Source organism: Microtus pennsylvanicus, chromosome 1 (genome assembly GCF_037038515.1).
Source record: "Microtus pennsylvanicus isolate mMicPen1 chromosome 1, mMicPen1.hap1, whole genome shotgun sequence".
NCBI lineage: Eukaryota > Metazoa > Chordata > Mammalia > Rodentia > Cricetidae > Microtus > Microtus pennsylvanicus.
In genome coordinates, this window is record NC_134579.1 from 25,838,360 (window position 1) to 25,855,165 (window position 16,806).

General features: G+C 43.0%; 1 protein-coding gene across 2 annotated transcripts in view; it reads left to right on the forward strand.

The window, feature by feature from the left end:
* Positions 1-967: 967 nt before the first annotated feature.
* The window catches only part of Map3k7cl (MAP3K7 C-terminal like), a 41,685-nt gene continuing 25,846 nt past the window's right edge, over positions 968-16,806 (forward strand). Inside the window, exons 1-2 of one of the 2 annotated variants that reach the window (XM_075953787.1) lie at positions 968-1,221; positions 3,650-3,758. In XM_075953787.1, the coding sequence (XP_075809902.1) occupies positions 3,689-3,758 (70 nt within the window). In that variant the 5' untranslated portion in view covers positions 968-1,221; positions 3,650-3,688. Of the gene's footprint in view, positions 1,222-1,303; positions 1,484-3,649; positions 3,759-16,806 lie in introns of those variants that run through there. The other variant, XM_075953797.1, reaches the window with a different exon arrangement.

Genomic DNA, 16,806 nt, shown 5'->3' on the forward strand with positions numbered 1-16,806 from the left:
CTGGGCCACTCAGCAGCCTGTGATTGATACATTGCGTGGTAAGGATGTGTTTAGCTTAGGAAGAAATGATCAGTTTGCACTCCGAAGTTCCTTTCCCACTTTGCATTCCCAGGAGAAGTGAAGTACCATTCTTTTACATATGTTCTTGATCATTTGTTTGCGGATGTGGGCCATGGGGACAGGTGCACAGCAGTGCAGCATTGTTTCAGCCTGTGACTCTCTAGTGACATAAAAGCGGGTCATGTTTCATGGCTTTCCCCGTCATCCATTCACCCCTGCTGATGACATGTCTGTTCAAGAGTCTTGTCCCCCTTTCCGGACTTGATTGTTTCCCTATTGCTCAGTTGAAGATTTCCTTGCAGACTTTGAATGCCTGTGTGAATCTGGCAAGTATTTTCTTTCAGTTGGTGGCTTGTGTTTGCATATTCTGTCAATATTATTCATATTTAACTATCTAACCTTAGCATCATGGCTCAGTTATTTTTAAATACCCAAGACATTCAAGTTTACAGTTGTAAAACGAAGGTCGAAGGATTCTCATGCTCCCTGTTCATCATTGACCCCCTTTGTGAATGTCTGCATTTGTAGAATGGATCAAGTCATCAGGCTCAGGCCCTGCTCGACCTCAGACCTCGCCTTCTTAATGGGATCATCACAGCTATGATCCAAGAGTCAGCTAGTGGCCTGTCCAAGTTGGCTGGGCCTAGCAGCGCTGACATTTTTGCTGACTAGAGTCATGCTATCTTTGCCAGTTTGCTGGAATAGACACAGACACAGATTGGGTCACCGCGAAGACATTCCTGTCTCGTGAAGCAAGACTGTTTGTATTTTAGGTTTGCCAGGACTAATGAATTAAAACATTTGGACTCTCAACAACTCGCTGTTTATCAATGCTTCTGACAGGAGGAGGGTTTTTCTTTTGCTCTTGCTTTTTCTAGAAACATGACAACATCCTGGCTGTTGGAGTAGCAAGGAAAGGAGAGAGGGGCTGTGCAAGGAAGCGGAACGGGGAGGTCCTGTGGGCTGGGACTCTGGGGTCTGGGGCTGAGCAGGTAGTGGTGTAGAGCCGGGACAGCTGTCTCTGCCCCTCAGCGTGTCAGTGGCTGCTATGCAGCAGGTGCAGACTGCTCTCTCGCTGCGTCTTGACTCCACACACGCAACGACTGGCCAAGGCAGTGGCTGGCCCTGGATTACACAAGTGCAGACTCTCCACTAAGTGAGGTAAGGCAGCAGGTGTGAGACGCAACTAACCACTCCGAGCACCGGCAGCTTAACTAAGGCTCTATTACAGCGGCCAGGAGAAGGGACCAGCAGCCGCTTTCCCCGGGAGGTGTGATGGAAAGGCAAGTCATAGACGCTGTGTGGATCACAACATCCGCAGGACCTTGGCATCATTCTTTCAGAGGGAGACAGATATTTTCTGTTGTGCGGTCCTTAGCTGTCCTCATCAATTTCATCTCTCTAGCTTGAAACCGGAGCAGAGGTCTGTTGAGTAAGCCCCAGAGACAGATTTCCACCCCGTGCGCTTCTTCACGTGGGAAAGTGTGGAGGGGTGAACCGGAAGAGGAGCGAGCTAGGTTATCCCTCGAAGTCACGCTCAGGTGGACTGGGTGCTGTGGGATGCCCAGCAGCAAGACTTTGCCTTTCAGCTGCAACTTCTGGGGCCTTTGTTTGCTTTGTTCTGTTTGAGACAATCTGCGCTATTTCTTCAGAGGCAGGTGGCTAAAAGAATACTTGATACCAGGCAGAGGAATCTACACAGCAGTGTGCCAGAGGGTTGTTTTTGTAAAAGCAAGAAATCCTGTGTTAAATCATGGCAAATCCAGGATACCATCCTTTTGTAACTTATGGTTACATGCCACGGTGTGTAGAATGTCCAGGCTCAGAGCTATTCATAGAGTTAACTTAATGGGCTCAGCAGAACTCTCAGTGGCTCACCGACAGTTGCTCTGTTGTTGTTGTTGTTGTTTTAGCTTTACTGGGTGGTTAATATAAGTCTTTTTTCTTTCCATATGGTACCTAAGATGGTTCAAAATGTATGCGCATCTGAGTGTACTGGTACAAATGTATGTCCTGAGCTTGCCCGCCTAAGTAACTGTAAAAACAGCACTCAGCTCTCTGGACACTATTTTTAGACAGAAAAGCTATGGGAAAAAGTAAGAGACCTGACCATGAGAAAATGTTCTGGAGCAGAGGTTCCCAGGATCCTGCCAAGGATGGCTAAAGACATTATTTATATTTTGCCATTTTTGGAGACATTTTCCTTAAAATGTCATGCAGGTTTTTTTTTTTTGCTTTTCTGACTACATGAGAAGGAGAGGAGCGAGTTTAAGAGAGGCATGACCAAAAATAGAAATGTTAAATATATGTATCTAAATAACAACCATATTATGTATTTATTACAACATGTTTTCCTAGACCCACTGAACATCAAATTATCAAATATCTTCCTCAAAGTATAATTATGTTAAATTCCCTTAAGTACAGTTTTTGCTCTTGCTATCTTACGCAAAGGATATTTCTCACTCATTAGCTCTAAGTTTATTGACTAAATGATAATTTAATAGGTAGAGTCAAATCTTCATAGGATGTTTTTGGGTTTTGTTTTGATTTAAAAGACAGAGCTTCATGTAGCCCAAGCTGGTTTCAAACTTTCTATTCAGTAAATATTGCCTCAGATCGGCCGATCCTCCCACTACCACGTCCCAAGCGCTGGTAATTACAGCTGTGTGCCCCACGGACAAGTTTTGCTGTAGCCTGCTATTATGAGGTGAAACCTTAAGCATAAATGTTGGACAGATTTCTAGGACATCAGATAGTTGCGAATGCAATATTCATACAACAAGTGTAACATGGTTAAAGATGGTTTGGGACTTACTTCAAATGATTTCATTGTATTGATTCTTTACTCCTTCCCAAACAAAACATTGTTTTTAATTTAGGCTTTGTGTGTCTGCGTGTTGTGTGTCTGCATGGGTGTGCGGGTGTGCACAAGCATGAAAGACACAGACCAACCTTCCGAGTCATTTCTCAGGCTCTGTCTTCCTCGTTCTGGGAGACCTGGTCTCTGACTAGTCCCTGGGGCTTGCTGTCAGTTAGGCTGGGCAAGTTGCCCTGGGGGCCCCAGAGATCTTCTTGTCTCTGTCTCTTCTTTACTGAGGTCACGAGTGTGTACCACCCTGCCCCCTCCTTTTTACATGAGGATTGACCTCTGATTCTTCTAATTGGATGGCAAGCACTTCTCAAGCTGAGCCATCTCCTCATCCCCTAAATTGGCTTTTAAGCTAGAAAGGTAACTGAGTCTGAAGTTATCTGATGTTTATTAAGATGGTATCTTTTCTATGTTGTTCCCATTAAAAACAAAAACAACAACAACAACAATATAGGCGACCTTCCAAAGTCAGGATTAAACTTATCAATGGGATATTAAGAATATGAAATAGAGATTTAAAAAATTGCATTTTATCCACTCTGAATGTCTATTATCAAAGTAATTTTTGTAGAAGCCAGAAAAAAGTTAAAATGGACCAGGAATCTACAACATGAGAAAAGGCAACTTACTAACTTTCCCTTCTAGTTTCTGAGGGTCTATGGGGTGTCCTAGACCAGTGTTGGGTAAAGTGACAGTGGCTATCTCTTGTCCTTACAGCTGGAAGACCCAGGAGAAGGCCGGGCCTCAGGCGCCCACATGATCAGCACAGCCAGGGTACCTGCAGACCAGCCAGTGCGCATCGCGTTCAGCCTCAGTGATGCCCCAGGTAGCTTGCTCCGGGTTCGGAAAGGGGTGCCTCCCGCACTGCCAGAATTTTTACCGTATTCTGTGATTCTATGAAGGATGTTTAAAATGAAATGTTTGCATGACCTGATGAGAAGCGTCTGAGATTCCATCACACACGGTTAGGCTGTGGCGTCCAGAAATGCCTGTCAATTCTCCCCACCGCCTTGACTGGGGTGTTTTAACTCCGCCTCTTCTCCCCATTTTAGCTTTCTTTTGGGATGAGACGCATAGAGCTATAACAATTTCCAAGGATAGAAAACGGTGTCATTGTTAAGATGGCATGAGGAAATGGTTATTAAGAGCTGGCAGTTGGTTGGATAATATAAAAATATCACTGTCCCCATTCCAGCCACACGTGTGTGATGTTGGTTTCTCACTGGTGTCCCCACACTTCCGGCTAAACAAACAGACTTCAGCAGAAATGATGAATGGGACAGGTGAGGAGGGGCCTCTCTAAATAGTAAGGTCTGAGGTGAGCCTGCCATATTTAGAGCCTTTCATCAGGGCTCCCCTCGGTGACCTCTTAACACACATATGGAATTGCACCACCCTTGAACAAAGGGCTCAAGGGGTGGGAGGTCGCCATCTATGAAAGGAAGGTCGGGTTTACAACCGCTGGTATCAGCCGTCGCTCTAGTTTAATGTCCTCTGTTAAAATCACTTGCTCACACATTACCATTTAAACCTCAGGTCTTTTGAGAACCAAACCTTATTTTCTCTGCTACTGTCTCTCTTGCTGTGGTGTTCATATAGGTGTGATGTTTTAAAAACTAATGTTCCAGGGCTGGGGTGATAGCTCAGCAGTAAAGTGCTTGCCTTGCAAACACGAGTTCAGTTCCCTAAAACCCTGTGAGAAAGCTGGGTGTGGTGGTGCACACTTGTGAATCCAACACCGGGGAGGTAGAAACAGGAGCATCCCTGGGCTCTCTGGCCCAGCCTCGGCAGTGAGTTCCAGGATGGTAAGAGCCCTGTCTCAAAGAACAAGTGGGTGGCCCTTAAACAATGACACCCAAGCTTGTCACATGCAGACAAATTCTCGTGTGCGTGCAGGTGCGCACCCGTGCGCACACACACACGCACACACAATTAATGTGTGAAAAGGGGCAGAATCAACCCAAAATAATGTAAAGTAAGAAATTGGGCTCTGGAAATTCTTGTGTGACACAGCCAGATTCTGGGTGATTGATTATACAGCCATTCATCTACCCTAAACTTTCCCAGACCGTGGTCACCACAGCAGGCCATGCTAGAGTATGAAGAGACAAAAAAAAACTTTGGCTCTTTATTGTTTGTTTTTCTGGCAGTCTTCCTATGACCTGTTTTCACAGACTCTGTCTTCCACTTTGGGGTTATTCTGTAAGACTCTGGTGAAGGGGAAACCTTCACACTAGGAAGATCCACTCCAACACAGACGCAAACACCACCATCCTGATTCTCTTTGCATTAGGAGTTGGTCTTTGTTATTCGTGTCAGTTTAAACAACCATGCAGGGTGGACTTCTGAGGCCTTATGACCACTCTGTTAGTTCAATCATGGAGTTCTGATCCCAACACAGGTCCTTGGAAGTCCAAGTCCCTTCATTATGTCTTATTACTTCTCTAAAAAGTACAAGAAAATCCCTTCCAGTCTTCAACACACTTCATATCTCCAAATTGCAGGTAACGGCCTGCATACAAAGAGTAGTCGTCAAGACACAGACAGGCAAGTTTACAGTCCAGGAAGAAAGGAGGCATCTAATTTCCCTTCTCCTCACGTCCCACTTGTCCTGTTAAATTAATCAACAGATTTATGAAGAAATTCTCAGTCCATAAATCTTGCTTTACCCAAGTGAAAGTATTGCGTAATTTTAGACAAGACAAAGAAATGTACCACACCAGGAAAGAACCACAGAGAAGGGAGTTTCTTCCTTGGGCCGAGCAAATAAACTCTTCTTCAGCCGAGTGAATAAACTCTTCTTCAAAGTCCAAAATGGCGACTTGAGATTTGTTCAGCACTGTCTTTGAATTCTTTTGATCCTAGATAAGTGTTCTTGGACATTTTTAATCAATACATTTAAATTTATTTAAATTAATTCAGTCTCTTTTTAGAATTTTAAATGTTTTCAAAATGTCCACTTTTGAAATTCATGTTTCTTAATAGATCTCTTTGAAAACAGTTTATACCTTAAGTAAGTCTTATCTTCTACAAAAAGATACTTAGGAAGGCTTATATGGAAGTAGCGGCAGGAGGATCTCTAAGTTTGAGGCCAGCCTGATCTACAAAGAGAATTCCAGGATAGCCAGGGCTACATAGAGAAACCTGAAAAAAAAAACAAAACACCAAACCAGTCAAAAGAATTTATCATGATTAATTATTTTAGCGTCATGATCAATGTGTTTCAATTTGTGTAGGAAGGCTGTCTGCCTCTAGATGCTAAGGCAGAGGGTAATTCTCAGTGTTCCTTAGCCTTGCCTGATTATATCACTTGATAGCATCCATCAAGAACACATGTTTAGAAAAACAAAAACTGAAAGACATGAAATTGTTAGAGATATGGGTTGGGAGCGCTAGGGGGACTTGGAAGGAAGTAATGGTGGATGGATATGCTCAAAATACATTGTATAAATATGTGAAATTATCAAAGAATGAATACAAACATTAAGAACAAAGAACACATGCCTAAAGGCCCTACTCCTACTATGCTGATCTCAGAGACTCGGTACTTCTCTTCAAGGAAGAAAAAAAGCCCTCTTACGTGTTTACACACACCAGACGTGCAACCTTTCAGGGGTCACTCAGAGCCAAGGGCTTGGAAATTTTCCATGCGAAGCTGTCAGTTCACCAAAGGATGCTTTGCAGATATTTGGGACACGCCCTCTGAATTCTCAAATAAGGGGTGTGTGGAGTGTCCCAGAGGCACGCACACAGGGACATTTGCCATCATGCAAGCTGTACATGCCTTTTGAATTCCAGTGTGCATATCCTGTGGACAACATATTTACTAAGAAAAAAAAGGGGAATTATCCTATACTTAATAGCAAATGGGGGAAGGAACCTGGGCTTATGAGGAGTAATTCCTCACTGTGGATTTATTCTTGATGAATATGCAGAGTCAAAGGGGAAGGGAGACACATTCACTTGTGAATAGTGTCATTTGTTTCTTTTTCTGAAGATTGTTTATTCTTTGACAATTTTATACGTGTATAAAATATATCTTGATCATACCACTCATGTCTATTATTTTGTTTACGTGTGTGTGTGTGTGTGTGTGTGTGTGCTATACTGAGACTAGAAGTGAGGACTGGATCGCTCAGAGCCAGAATTATAGGCATTTCCAGGACACAATATAGCAGGCATGCTGGGGTTAGAGTTTTGGTCCCATGATTACACAGCAAATGGTCCTAACCAGTGATCATCTCTCTAGCCTCCAAGAATTCATTTCTTACGGGACTAATACGGTTAATACTTCATTCATTTTTAGAATTTTTTGGTATTTATTCCTGAGATATTTAATATAGAAGCTTAGGGTTTTGAAGTTAGAGAGAGGTGCCTTGGGGCTCATCTTCACCATTATCACCACGATCTGGGATAAGTCGGCCATCAGCCTTGTTGGATTTTGGTTCTCCTTCAGTTGCCTATGGAAGTAAGAATGGAATGTCACCTTGTAGGTGAAGCATTTAGCAAAGTGCTTGACACAAATTAAATACTCAAGTTGTCCCCATAATTGTGGTAGCTGATTGTGGACTCTTAAGACAAATATAAACTACGAGGGAGCATTGCCCCATGGACGTTCCACACTGCTCCTTGATGCCGAGATACACTTCCCAGTGTAGCTGCCTGCTGTTGTTTGGGGGATTAGTAACCCAGTGAGAGGCTAGTGCTAGCTCTCCTGTCTAAGAAACTGGCCTTTCTTAGTTCCTGTGCCTTCCAAGGCTGTGTGTAACAGGGCCAGACATGACCCCTTCCATAAATCTAAAAGGCTGAGATTTGTTAATAGCCCATGGTTATCTAGAGAAACTGTCAAACTCCTTTGAAATTTCTGGGTATAAAGAATATATATGAGAATACCTATCTTTAGCCATTTTTCTTCTTCATGCTCCCAGCAGAAATCAAGAGCAAAACTAGGAGTCAGGAAGAGCACAGCATATTAAAAAAATGAAAAAACAAATCAATCAAACAAACAAAAACTCCACTAACCCAGTCTGTTAGCACAGAAGCTGAAATATGGGTTCACATCACACCTGAGCAGAGCACTGTACTGGAGACGCTTGGAGGATACCTGCTTAGACAGTCACAGCCCAGGGTTTCCTGGTCAATCTTCAAAGTTCATCTAATGAGTTTGCATTTGATCAGAAGCAACAGAGTCTACAAACTCCCTGAGCAGAGGTGCATATGATATAACAACGGGAGGGTAGAAACTGGGCAGAGCCTACAAACTCCCTGAGCAGGGGTGCGTATGAGATAACGGGAGGGTAGAAACTGGATGGAGTCTACAAACTCCCTGAACAGGGGTGCGTATGATATAATGGGAGGGTAGAAACTGGGTGGAGGAGTCTGGAATGTGGAGAGAAGAGCAAATGGAAGAGATGCTTTATACCGATACAAAGTGACGTGAGTCTGCGTTAGGAGGGAATGGTGGACTCTGAAAATGAATTTGAAAGAAGGATTGGCACAGCCGGGCGACGGTTTGGCTTTTGAGAGTGAGAACTGGTGATTGTTCGTCGATAGAAAGCGAGCCACAGGACAGCGAAGTCTCCATGAACCTTCAAGGGCACAAGTGCAGAAGCAGGCTTTGGGCAGAAATGGATGGAGTCCCGTAAGGTGCACTCACCCTTCCCAGGCCACTGCCAGAGCCCTTCACTAAACGATACTTAGATCATTGTAATTCCTGGAGGCGGCCACCCCTGCCTTCAGTCATCTCAATAGTATTTCCAAACCAGGAACTCTGAAGTGTTAACTTCCTAAATGAGGTCATCCAGTGAATTAGTTTTCACAGCAACACATGCTGAAAAGATGATGAGCCCCCTCCGTCTCGAGTTATGAGAATCTAGTGGGGGAGAATTTAGACGTGGGCAGATGCTAGATTTCATTTAATTACAGGATTGTCTTTATTGTCAACTGAGTCACAAGAGTGGCATATTCTCATACATATTTAGATGTAGTCATTCTCTTCACCCCACAGGAGCCTAGCCTAGAAGCTTTTCTATTTTGTTTAAAAAAAATTAAGTTGTTAGAATTTTTACATTAGGGCACAAATTAACCAAGCAGGATTTAGTTTAAAAATCCAGGACCCACTGTGTCAGAGTCGCTAAAAGTATTTGTTTTTATCTCAAAAATCCAGTGTTCTGTCTAGCAGTGGGAATTCCATAGAATAGCCAAAGCAGCCGCCGCTGCGTGCATTCTGACCGGGTGCAGTGGCTCTCCAGTCCAGAGTGCTCAGCTATCAGACAGGCAATTTTAGGTGCAGTGTCTCTTGCCACTGTGTCCTCCCATCAACTTTTCCTGCTTTGGATACTATATTTTCCTTTCTCCTTGGGGCCGAAATGTTTCTAGTACTTTTTCCTCTCTATACTCTTCATCTTTTCTCCGGGAAGAATCTGGGAAGCCTAACTTTTGTCTAACCTCAAGGAATACCGAGGTCTATTTTTTAATCGCTAATCTGGTCTTCAATAGTTTTACCTATCTATTTGATAGAGAGAAAAAAGAGAAAATTCTGCTGGAATTCTGGATGCTTGACAAACTCAGCAAGGACAGAGGCTCCATGACAGCCATTTTTAACTTTAGAGACTCATCATACATTTTTGAAATCAATAATACAATATCTACAGCTACTTGGAGTTCATTCTATCAATGAAAATTCTTTGAGATGCAATCAGGTTTTATTTATTTTGGTTGGAATCTGTTGCTTAAGTTTTCAAGGAAAGGCTGTAAAGTAGGTAGATGTTTATGGAGTACGTAATGTTTGTACTTGCATTATCACCTCAGTTTCATACCGCTAAGAACACCATAGGAGGTTTTTGTTTTTTTTTGTTTTTTTTTTTTTTAAAAAATATTTCTTTATTATGTATACAATATTCTGCCTGTGTGTATGTCTGCAGGCCAGAAGAGGGCACCAGACCTCATTACAGATGGTTGTGAGCCACCATGTGGTAGCTGGGAATTGAACTCAGGACCTTTGGAAGAGCAGGCAATGCTCTTAACCACTGAGCCATCTCTCCAGCCCCCCATAGGAGGTTTTTGTAACCGTTTGTGCAAATGTTTCCTCAAGGAACAAAACTGGCATTAATAAATAGGAGCGCTTCAAAGCCAGGTCCTGGGTGGTTTTGTATCACTACCCAGTCAAAAGTAGGGCCCATGCAAGGAGGGGATCTCATGAGCTGGTACATGGTTGTATGTTTGTGTAAACCTAAAGAACTCAAGAAGCAGAAGCAGGGAGATTTCCACAAGTTCCATGAAAGCTCAAGTTCTGTAATAAATACCCTGTCTTTTTTTTTTTTTTAAGCATGAGTGTTCCTGAAAGCAAATAGCTCCCCAGTAGTCAGGGGGAGAACGGGGGGGGGGGGATTTTACCCTGGTAAGCTGTTGGACGTAGGAGGAAAAGGAGAGGTGAAAATGTATTTGGTGGGGTGCTGAGAATAAGTGTCCTCTTCTGAAGGTTTCTGAGGTCCTTGATTCCAGACCCCTGAAAACACCGAATTCTGCAGATACTCAAACCCTTTACAGAAAACGGCATAGTGTTTGCCTGGCCTGTGTACATTCTCCCATAATTCAGCTCTGGCTATCTTTACCAAATAGAGTGCGAGGGCTGAGTAAATGCCTGCCATCTTTTATTATTTAGGAAATAGGAACTTGTCAGTGCAGACATAAGTATTTTTTTCCCCTAATTTTCAGTCTATGATTGACTGAACTTGCAGGTGTGGAACTTCCATAATCATAGAGGGCCAGCTGTGTGTACCATGCTGTGCTTGATGCCTTTGGGGAACTGAGTTCCAATGACCATCATCAAAACGTTCTGAGAGAAAAAGGAAAAATGATGGAATCATCAAGATGACAGGGACAATAATGAAACAGAAGAGTGCTTCAATGAAACATAAAATTTGCTGTCAGCTGCACCAAGTCCTTCTCTGCAGAGAAGTAGCATTAGTTTATTCATGGGTGGTGGCACAGGTAGCAGGGTGTTGACAGAGGTTTCTGTCCTGCCCCCGGTCCCACAGTTGTTCAGTCCCAAAGAAACACACAGAGGACTACATTAATTATAAACTGGTTGACCTATTAGCTCAGACTTTTCTTATTAACTAACTTTTACATCATACATTAACCCATTATTCTTGTCTGTGTTAGTCACGTGGCTTGGTACCTTTTATCAGCAAGACGTTCTCATCTTGCTTCCTCTGCGACTGGGTGACGACTGCAGGCTGACCCTTTTCTCTTCCCAGAATTCTCCTGTTCTGGTTGCCCCACCTATACTTCCTGCCTGGCTACTGGCCAGTCAGCATTGCCTTAAAGCAATATAACTGAAAAATCTTTACAGGGTACAAGACCATTGCCCCACAGCAGTAGGGTGTTTGTCAATGATAAAGAACCAACAGTGACTGGGTGTCGTACTAGCTCTCTCTTTACCATGTCAGTGTTCCCACCCCATCCATCTCTCTAGTTGTGCTTTTAGATTTTTGCCTCTGAAAATCCAGCACATATTACAGAATTCACACATAACGTTTAATAATCCAGGAAGCAAAATTTTAAGACGTGTTTTGATGTAGCTTAAAACTGCTGTGCTTTTACAAGAGCTGGGGCATCTAGGTATCTATTTTTAAAAGCTTTTATTGTTGTTGTTGATGATGTGTTAGAAATGTGTGGACCATCTTCATTTTACATAAAACACTTAAAGAACTTTTCTGTATGAGTTCAATTTTTCAGAAAACATTTCATGGTTTCCTTTGCTGGGGAAATGAAGGAGAGATAGTTCTTCAATGCAGGTTTAGATGAAGAAAGTAAATCATAAGACCTGAGGTGCTAGCTACAACTGGGAAGACCCCTCAGCTGTCAGGGGAGAAGTAAGTAAGACGTAGAGACAGTGACCTTGACCCACGTCCATTCTCTCTCTCTCTCTTTTTTTTTTTTTTTCGAGACAGGGTTTCTCTGTGGCTTTGGAGCCTGTCCTGGAACTAGCTCTGTAGACCAGGCTGGTCTCGAACTCCCAGAGATCCGCCTGCCTCTGCCTCCCGAGTGCTGGGATTAAAGGCGTGCACCACCATCGCCCGGCCCGTTCTCTTTTTTTTAAATATGAGAACGTCAACACTGCCTATATGCACACACACCTGTGCACACATATGTCTGCCCCATTTCCACACATTGATCGGGTTTATAATGAGAAGGAATTGTAAAGAAACTCAATTACATCAGGAACTCATCCTTGTTATTGACAATTTCCCAGATGCAATGTTTCAAGCTAAGTCATTGACATGTGTATTTCTTCATCAATAGCAAGTCTCTGAAAGAAGTCACTCTGCCCATTTGCAGAAAAAAAAAACAACTCTCAAAGCAATCACACTGACCACATTCACCAACTAAGGTGGACCTATAGTTCACCCACAGACCTATGCTACTGTGTTCCCTGGTGGTTTGCTAGGCGGATATGATTCTTACAAGCAAACAGTTTCCAGGAAAGTCTGGGCATGACCCTTGTATCTGAAACCATTATTTAGGTTACTTGTCCCTTGGTGGCCTGCAGAACAGCCTCCAGGTCACGAGCACTTAGAGGTCATGCTGCCAGTTGTACACTGCCTGGGTGCACAGCACAAGACAAAAATGTGGGACTCCTTATTCAAATATTATCAAGAAAAATCAAGACACCATGGCAAAACACTAAAACAAGTATGGCTCATCTGGTCTTGCATCTTTTAGTGACTACACAGACCACAGCTATATGAAGCCATTATAATACAAATAGTATTATTTATTATATGTTTTTTTTTAAATTTTTGAGACAGAGCCTTTCTATGTATCCCTGGTTATCCTGGAACTCACTCTGTAGACCAGGCTGGCCTCAAAATCACAGAAATCAACCTGCCTCTTTGTGCCACCGCAACCAGAATTTTTTGTTTAATTTAAAATTTTTATTTATTTTATGTGTATAGGTATTTTGCCTGCATGTATATCTGTGCATCATGTGTATACCTGGTGTCAGAGAAGGTTAGAAGAGGGCACTAGCTCTCCTGGCACTACAGTTATCCCTGGAACTAGAGTTACAGGTGTTGGTGAACCACCAGATAGGTACTGGGAACTGAATCCAGGTCCTCTGGAAGAGTAGCCAGTGCTCTTAACCACTGAGCCATCTCTCCAGCCCCAGCCTTTTCTTTTTGGTGTATGTATATGGTATGTTATGTGTGTTGTGTTGCTGGCTTTTGCTGTTGTTGTTGTGTGTGTGCTAATTTAGATATGTGGAGATATACATTTGGGTGCATATATGTGTGTGTGGAGGTGCGGAGGACATAGTAGAGTATCTTTCTCTACTGCTTTTCACATTTATTTATTTATTATTTATTATTTTTTGTTTTTTGACAGGGTTTTTCTGGGTAGCACTGTAGACTAGGCTGGCCTCAAACCTAGAGAGCCACCTGCCTCTGCCTCCCTAGTGCTGGCATTAAAGACATTCACCACCACCACCTGGCTTACCTTTATTCTTTTAGGAAAGGTCTCTCACTGAACCTGAGGTTCATTCATTCCCAGGTACCCAGGTTGCAGGCATAAGCCATACTGCCTAGCCCTTTACATGGTTCTGGAGACCAAACTTAGACCCTTGTGCCTACACAGCAAGTACTGTACCAACTGTGCTCTCTCCCTAGCCCACAAAACAGAGTTATTCAGAGGATTCAGAACAGGACAGCTTGTGTTCTGTATGGGGTGTGGGATGGGCTTGGGAGTGTCTTCTAAATGTGGATCGTCTTCTTCTGGACTCCGCGTATGAAAACTTACGGTCTTTATAACAGAATTTAGTGCCTTTTACTCCTTACTCCAGTTATATCTATGATAGAAACAATGTCTGTGGGGCAATAATTGATCCCAAAGTCCAATAAAAATGTTGCCCAATCAAGAGAGTATTTAGAAAAGCAATTTTCAAATATTGGTTTGCAGAACCATTTGATGGAGTTTTCACTTCTCTCACTTGAAACAAAATAAAAACAGATGTAACTAGGGAATTTAGAGTACATTGCTTTAGCATACAAAAGCAAAATTTATAAATACGATGGTCACCCTTTTATTCTAAGTTTCATATATATTTTTTTTTATTAAAGCTTCTCTGTGATGCACAGGGAAACTAAGAATGTATAGTAATTGTTTTTGAATCATTTTCACAAGCTAAATAAAGATTCGAATGCAACCTAAAGTGTAGTTTCCAATAGTTTGGGAGGACATTGGCCCCCAAGGTGAGCAGCAGAGTGGTACAGTGGGAAGAACCCTGCGTAGGGAAGCACCTTGTCTCACAAGGTCACTAGACATGGCGCTTTAGAGAGCTCCTTCTTCTTGTGACTTGTGCCTTACTCTGCTCTCAGTGGACTGCACCAGATGCTCGCTCAGCCCCTTCAGTTCAGAGTTCTGTCCTAACTCAGATGTAATTCCTAGACTTAGTGAATTTTGGCTTCCAGACTTAGTGAATCTCCTTTATCTGTTTCATGGACAAACAGCTCAAATGGTTTAAGGGACTCTGAAAAGAGAATGCCCTTGAAAACCAACCAACATCTGCTCAATGGATGCTGAAGCGAGCCCATTATAACCTGTACTGTGGTGTGCCAGTGTGGCTGGAATGCCAACAAGAGAGTTCTGCCTTCAGGATCACGTCGGGCTTAGTCATATCACAACTGCCAAACAGGCAGTGAGCATCTGTTTATTAAAAAAAATGTTTTCCTCTCTTTTCTCTCTCCTTTGTGTATCTCATCCTTGCTGGAGAGATAGTTCAGAGGTTAAGAGCACTGCCTGCTCTTCCAGAGGACCTGGGTTCAACTCCTAGCACCCACATGGTGGTTCCCAACCATCTGTGATGCAAGTCTCAGGGGATCAGATGCCCTCCCTCTTCTGTCCTCTGTGGGTGTGAGACATGCATGATACAGAGACATACATGCAGGTAAAACACCTCTACACAAAACAGACAAGCCTGTTTAAAAACTTTTTTATAAAGAAAAAAGACATTCCTTTGGATAGATTTTGATTGGTCCTTCTCTTAGGTTGTGCTGGTTGTGCTGTGTTGGTCACGGGCTCTTGGGCATTTTACATGAATATTCTACTATTGGGGCTTACCACTTCTTCATGCTATGAAGTACACATGGCTTTGATATTATTTTCTCAATGTATTAAAAGCTAGGATAAAGTGCTTTTCTGATTCAGGATGGAGGCTGAGACCTTACTGTACAGTAAGTATCTGGCAGTTAAATCATAGTAAAAATGCAGTTATTCTGGGATTTTGTCCCACTTTAAATGTATCTAGTAACTGTCCTTTTTCTCCCTATTAGAAAAAAAAAAACAATTAAATATGCCCAGGGGTCTCTTGGTACAGCTACCGTGCGGTCTGCTCTGTGCTTCTGGGACTGTCATAACAAACTTGAGCACTCTCAGGGACTCTGATCCATCATCGTGGTGGAAATGTTTTACAACGATTTGGCCAAATGTTTGTGCAGCAGCTGTGCTACTAGCCTGCCTGAGTCATTTTCCAGCCATTTTCCAGCCCTGTGATTCATCAATCTGCTTTTAGAATATTTGCCTATTTTTAAAGCCAGTCAAAGAAGGCAGCCACTGTTTAAAAGTAAACACCCCTCACACCAACACGGGGTAGCTTCGTGAGCAGCTCCTCAAACCCTGAAATTTCTGGCAGGCGAGGCTGCCAGCTAAAGCAGATGGCATGGAGCGGGGAGATGCCGGTTGGCGTTCAGAGCTGGTAGACTCCTCGCATCTGTCTTGGGTTTGCTTGTTTCCGCTGCTATTTCCTGCTTGGGTTAATCCAGTTTGATCCATTCTGAAACAAAAGTCTTGCTTTCATTCTGCTTGTCTGTAAAACATCCATTATGTCGATTAGACTTTCAGTCAAAGAGGTCCCATCGCAAGCCTGTGTTTAGCCACAAATTAGTTTCATAGTCCTGCGTGGCTCAGCGCGGTTGGCTGTGTATAAAGACATTGATTTCAACATTGCTTCATTCATTCTGGGTCGTATCAGGCTCTGGCCGTCTACAATATGGCAGGGCAATGAATGGGTAACGGCCCACTCTTTTTTTTTAATAATGAAACAAGAAGGAGTGTGCCTGCACAGTGGGCAGGATGACTTAAGTGTCAGGCAGCCCTGAGCTGCACTCCTCAGTTTTTTATTTTTTCTAGAATTCTAGCATGCCCTGTCTGTTTGTATTTTAATGGAAGCGACTTCTCCTTCCATTTGTCTCCTCATCTGCGGTAATCGGGGCCGGGAAGCCAAAGTACAACATGCTCTGATTTACTGTGCCAAATTACTCTGGTCCTGAACCTGGTGAGCTCAAATCATAGTGATGTCTAGGCTTTTGGAACTGTACTGAAGTAAATTAAATGCACCCAAGACCCAAATCGGTCTTCTAAACTTTTTAATGGGAGGCTTCACTGCAATGTGTCAGGTAGTGATGATTCCATATAGTTTCTTTGCCAATGATGGTGTGGATAGAGAAAGCCATAGGAACTGGCTAGAACTTACTGTTCCTACTCTGATAGGAAGGGAGCATCCGAGGGGCACAGGCTTTTTACCCTTCTCTGAAGCCCATGTTTAGGAGTACCAGTGAATCCTGGGCACCCATTGACCAGCCAACTGAAGTCAAAAAGAAAGTTTCATGTTGGTGATATATTGCCATTATTTTAGGTCACTTTTAAATGGGAGTATTATTTTAGTACTCTTGACCAAAATATACCAACTGCTATTGAGTGACCAGACCTCTGAGGGGTTTGGTAGAGGTTAATACCATCTTTGTTTAAATCATCTCTCTGGTGATTGTCTTCCATGCCTTCAAAGAGCTGTAATCCCCCAGAAGCCTCAAAAACCC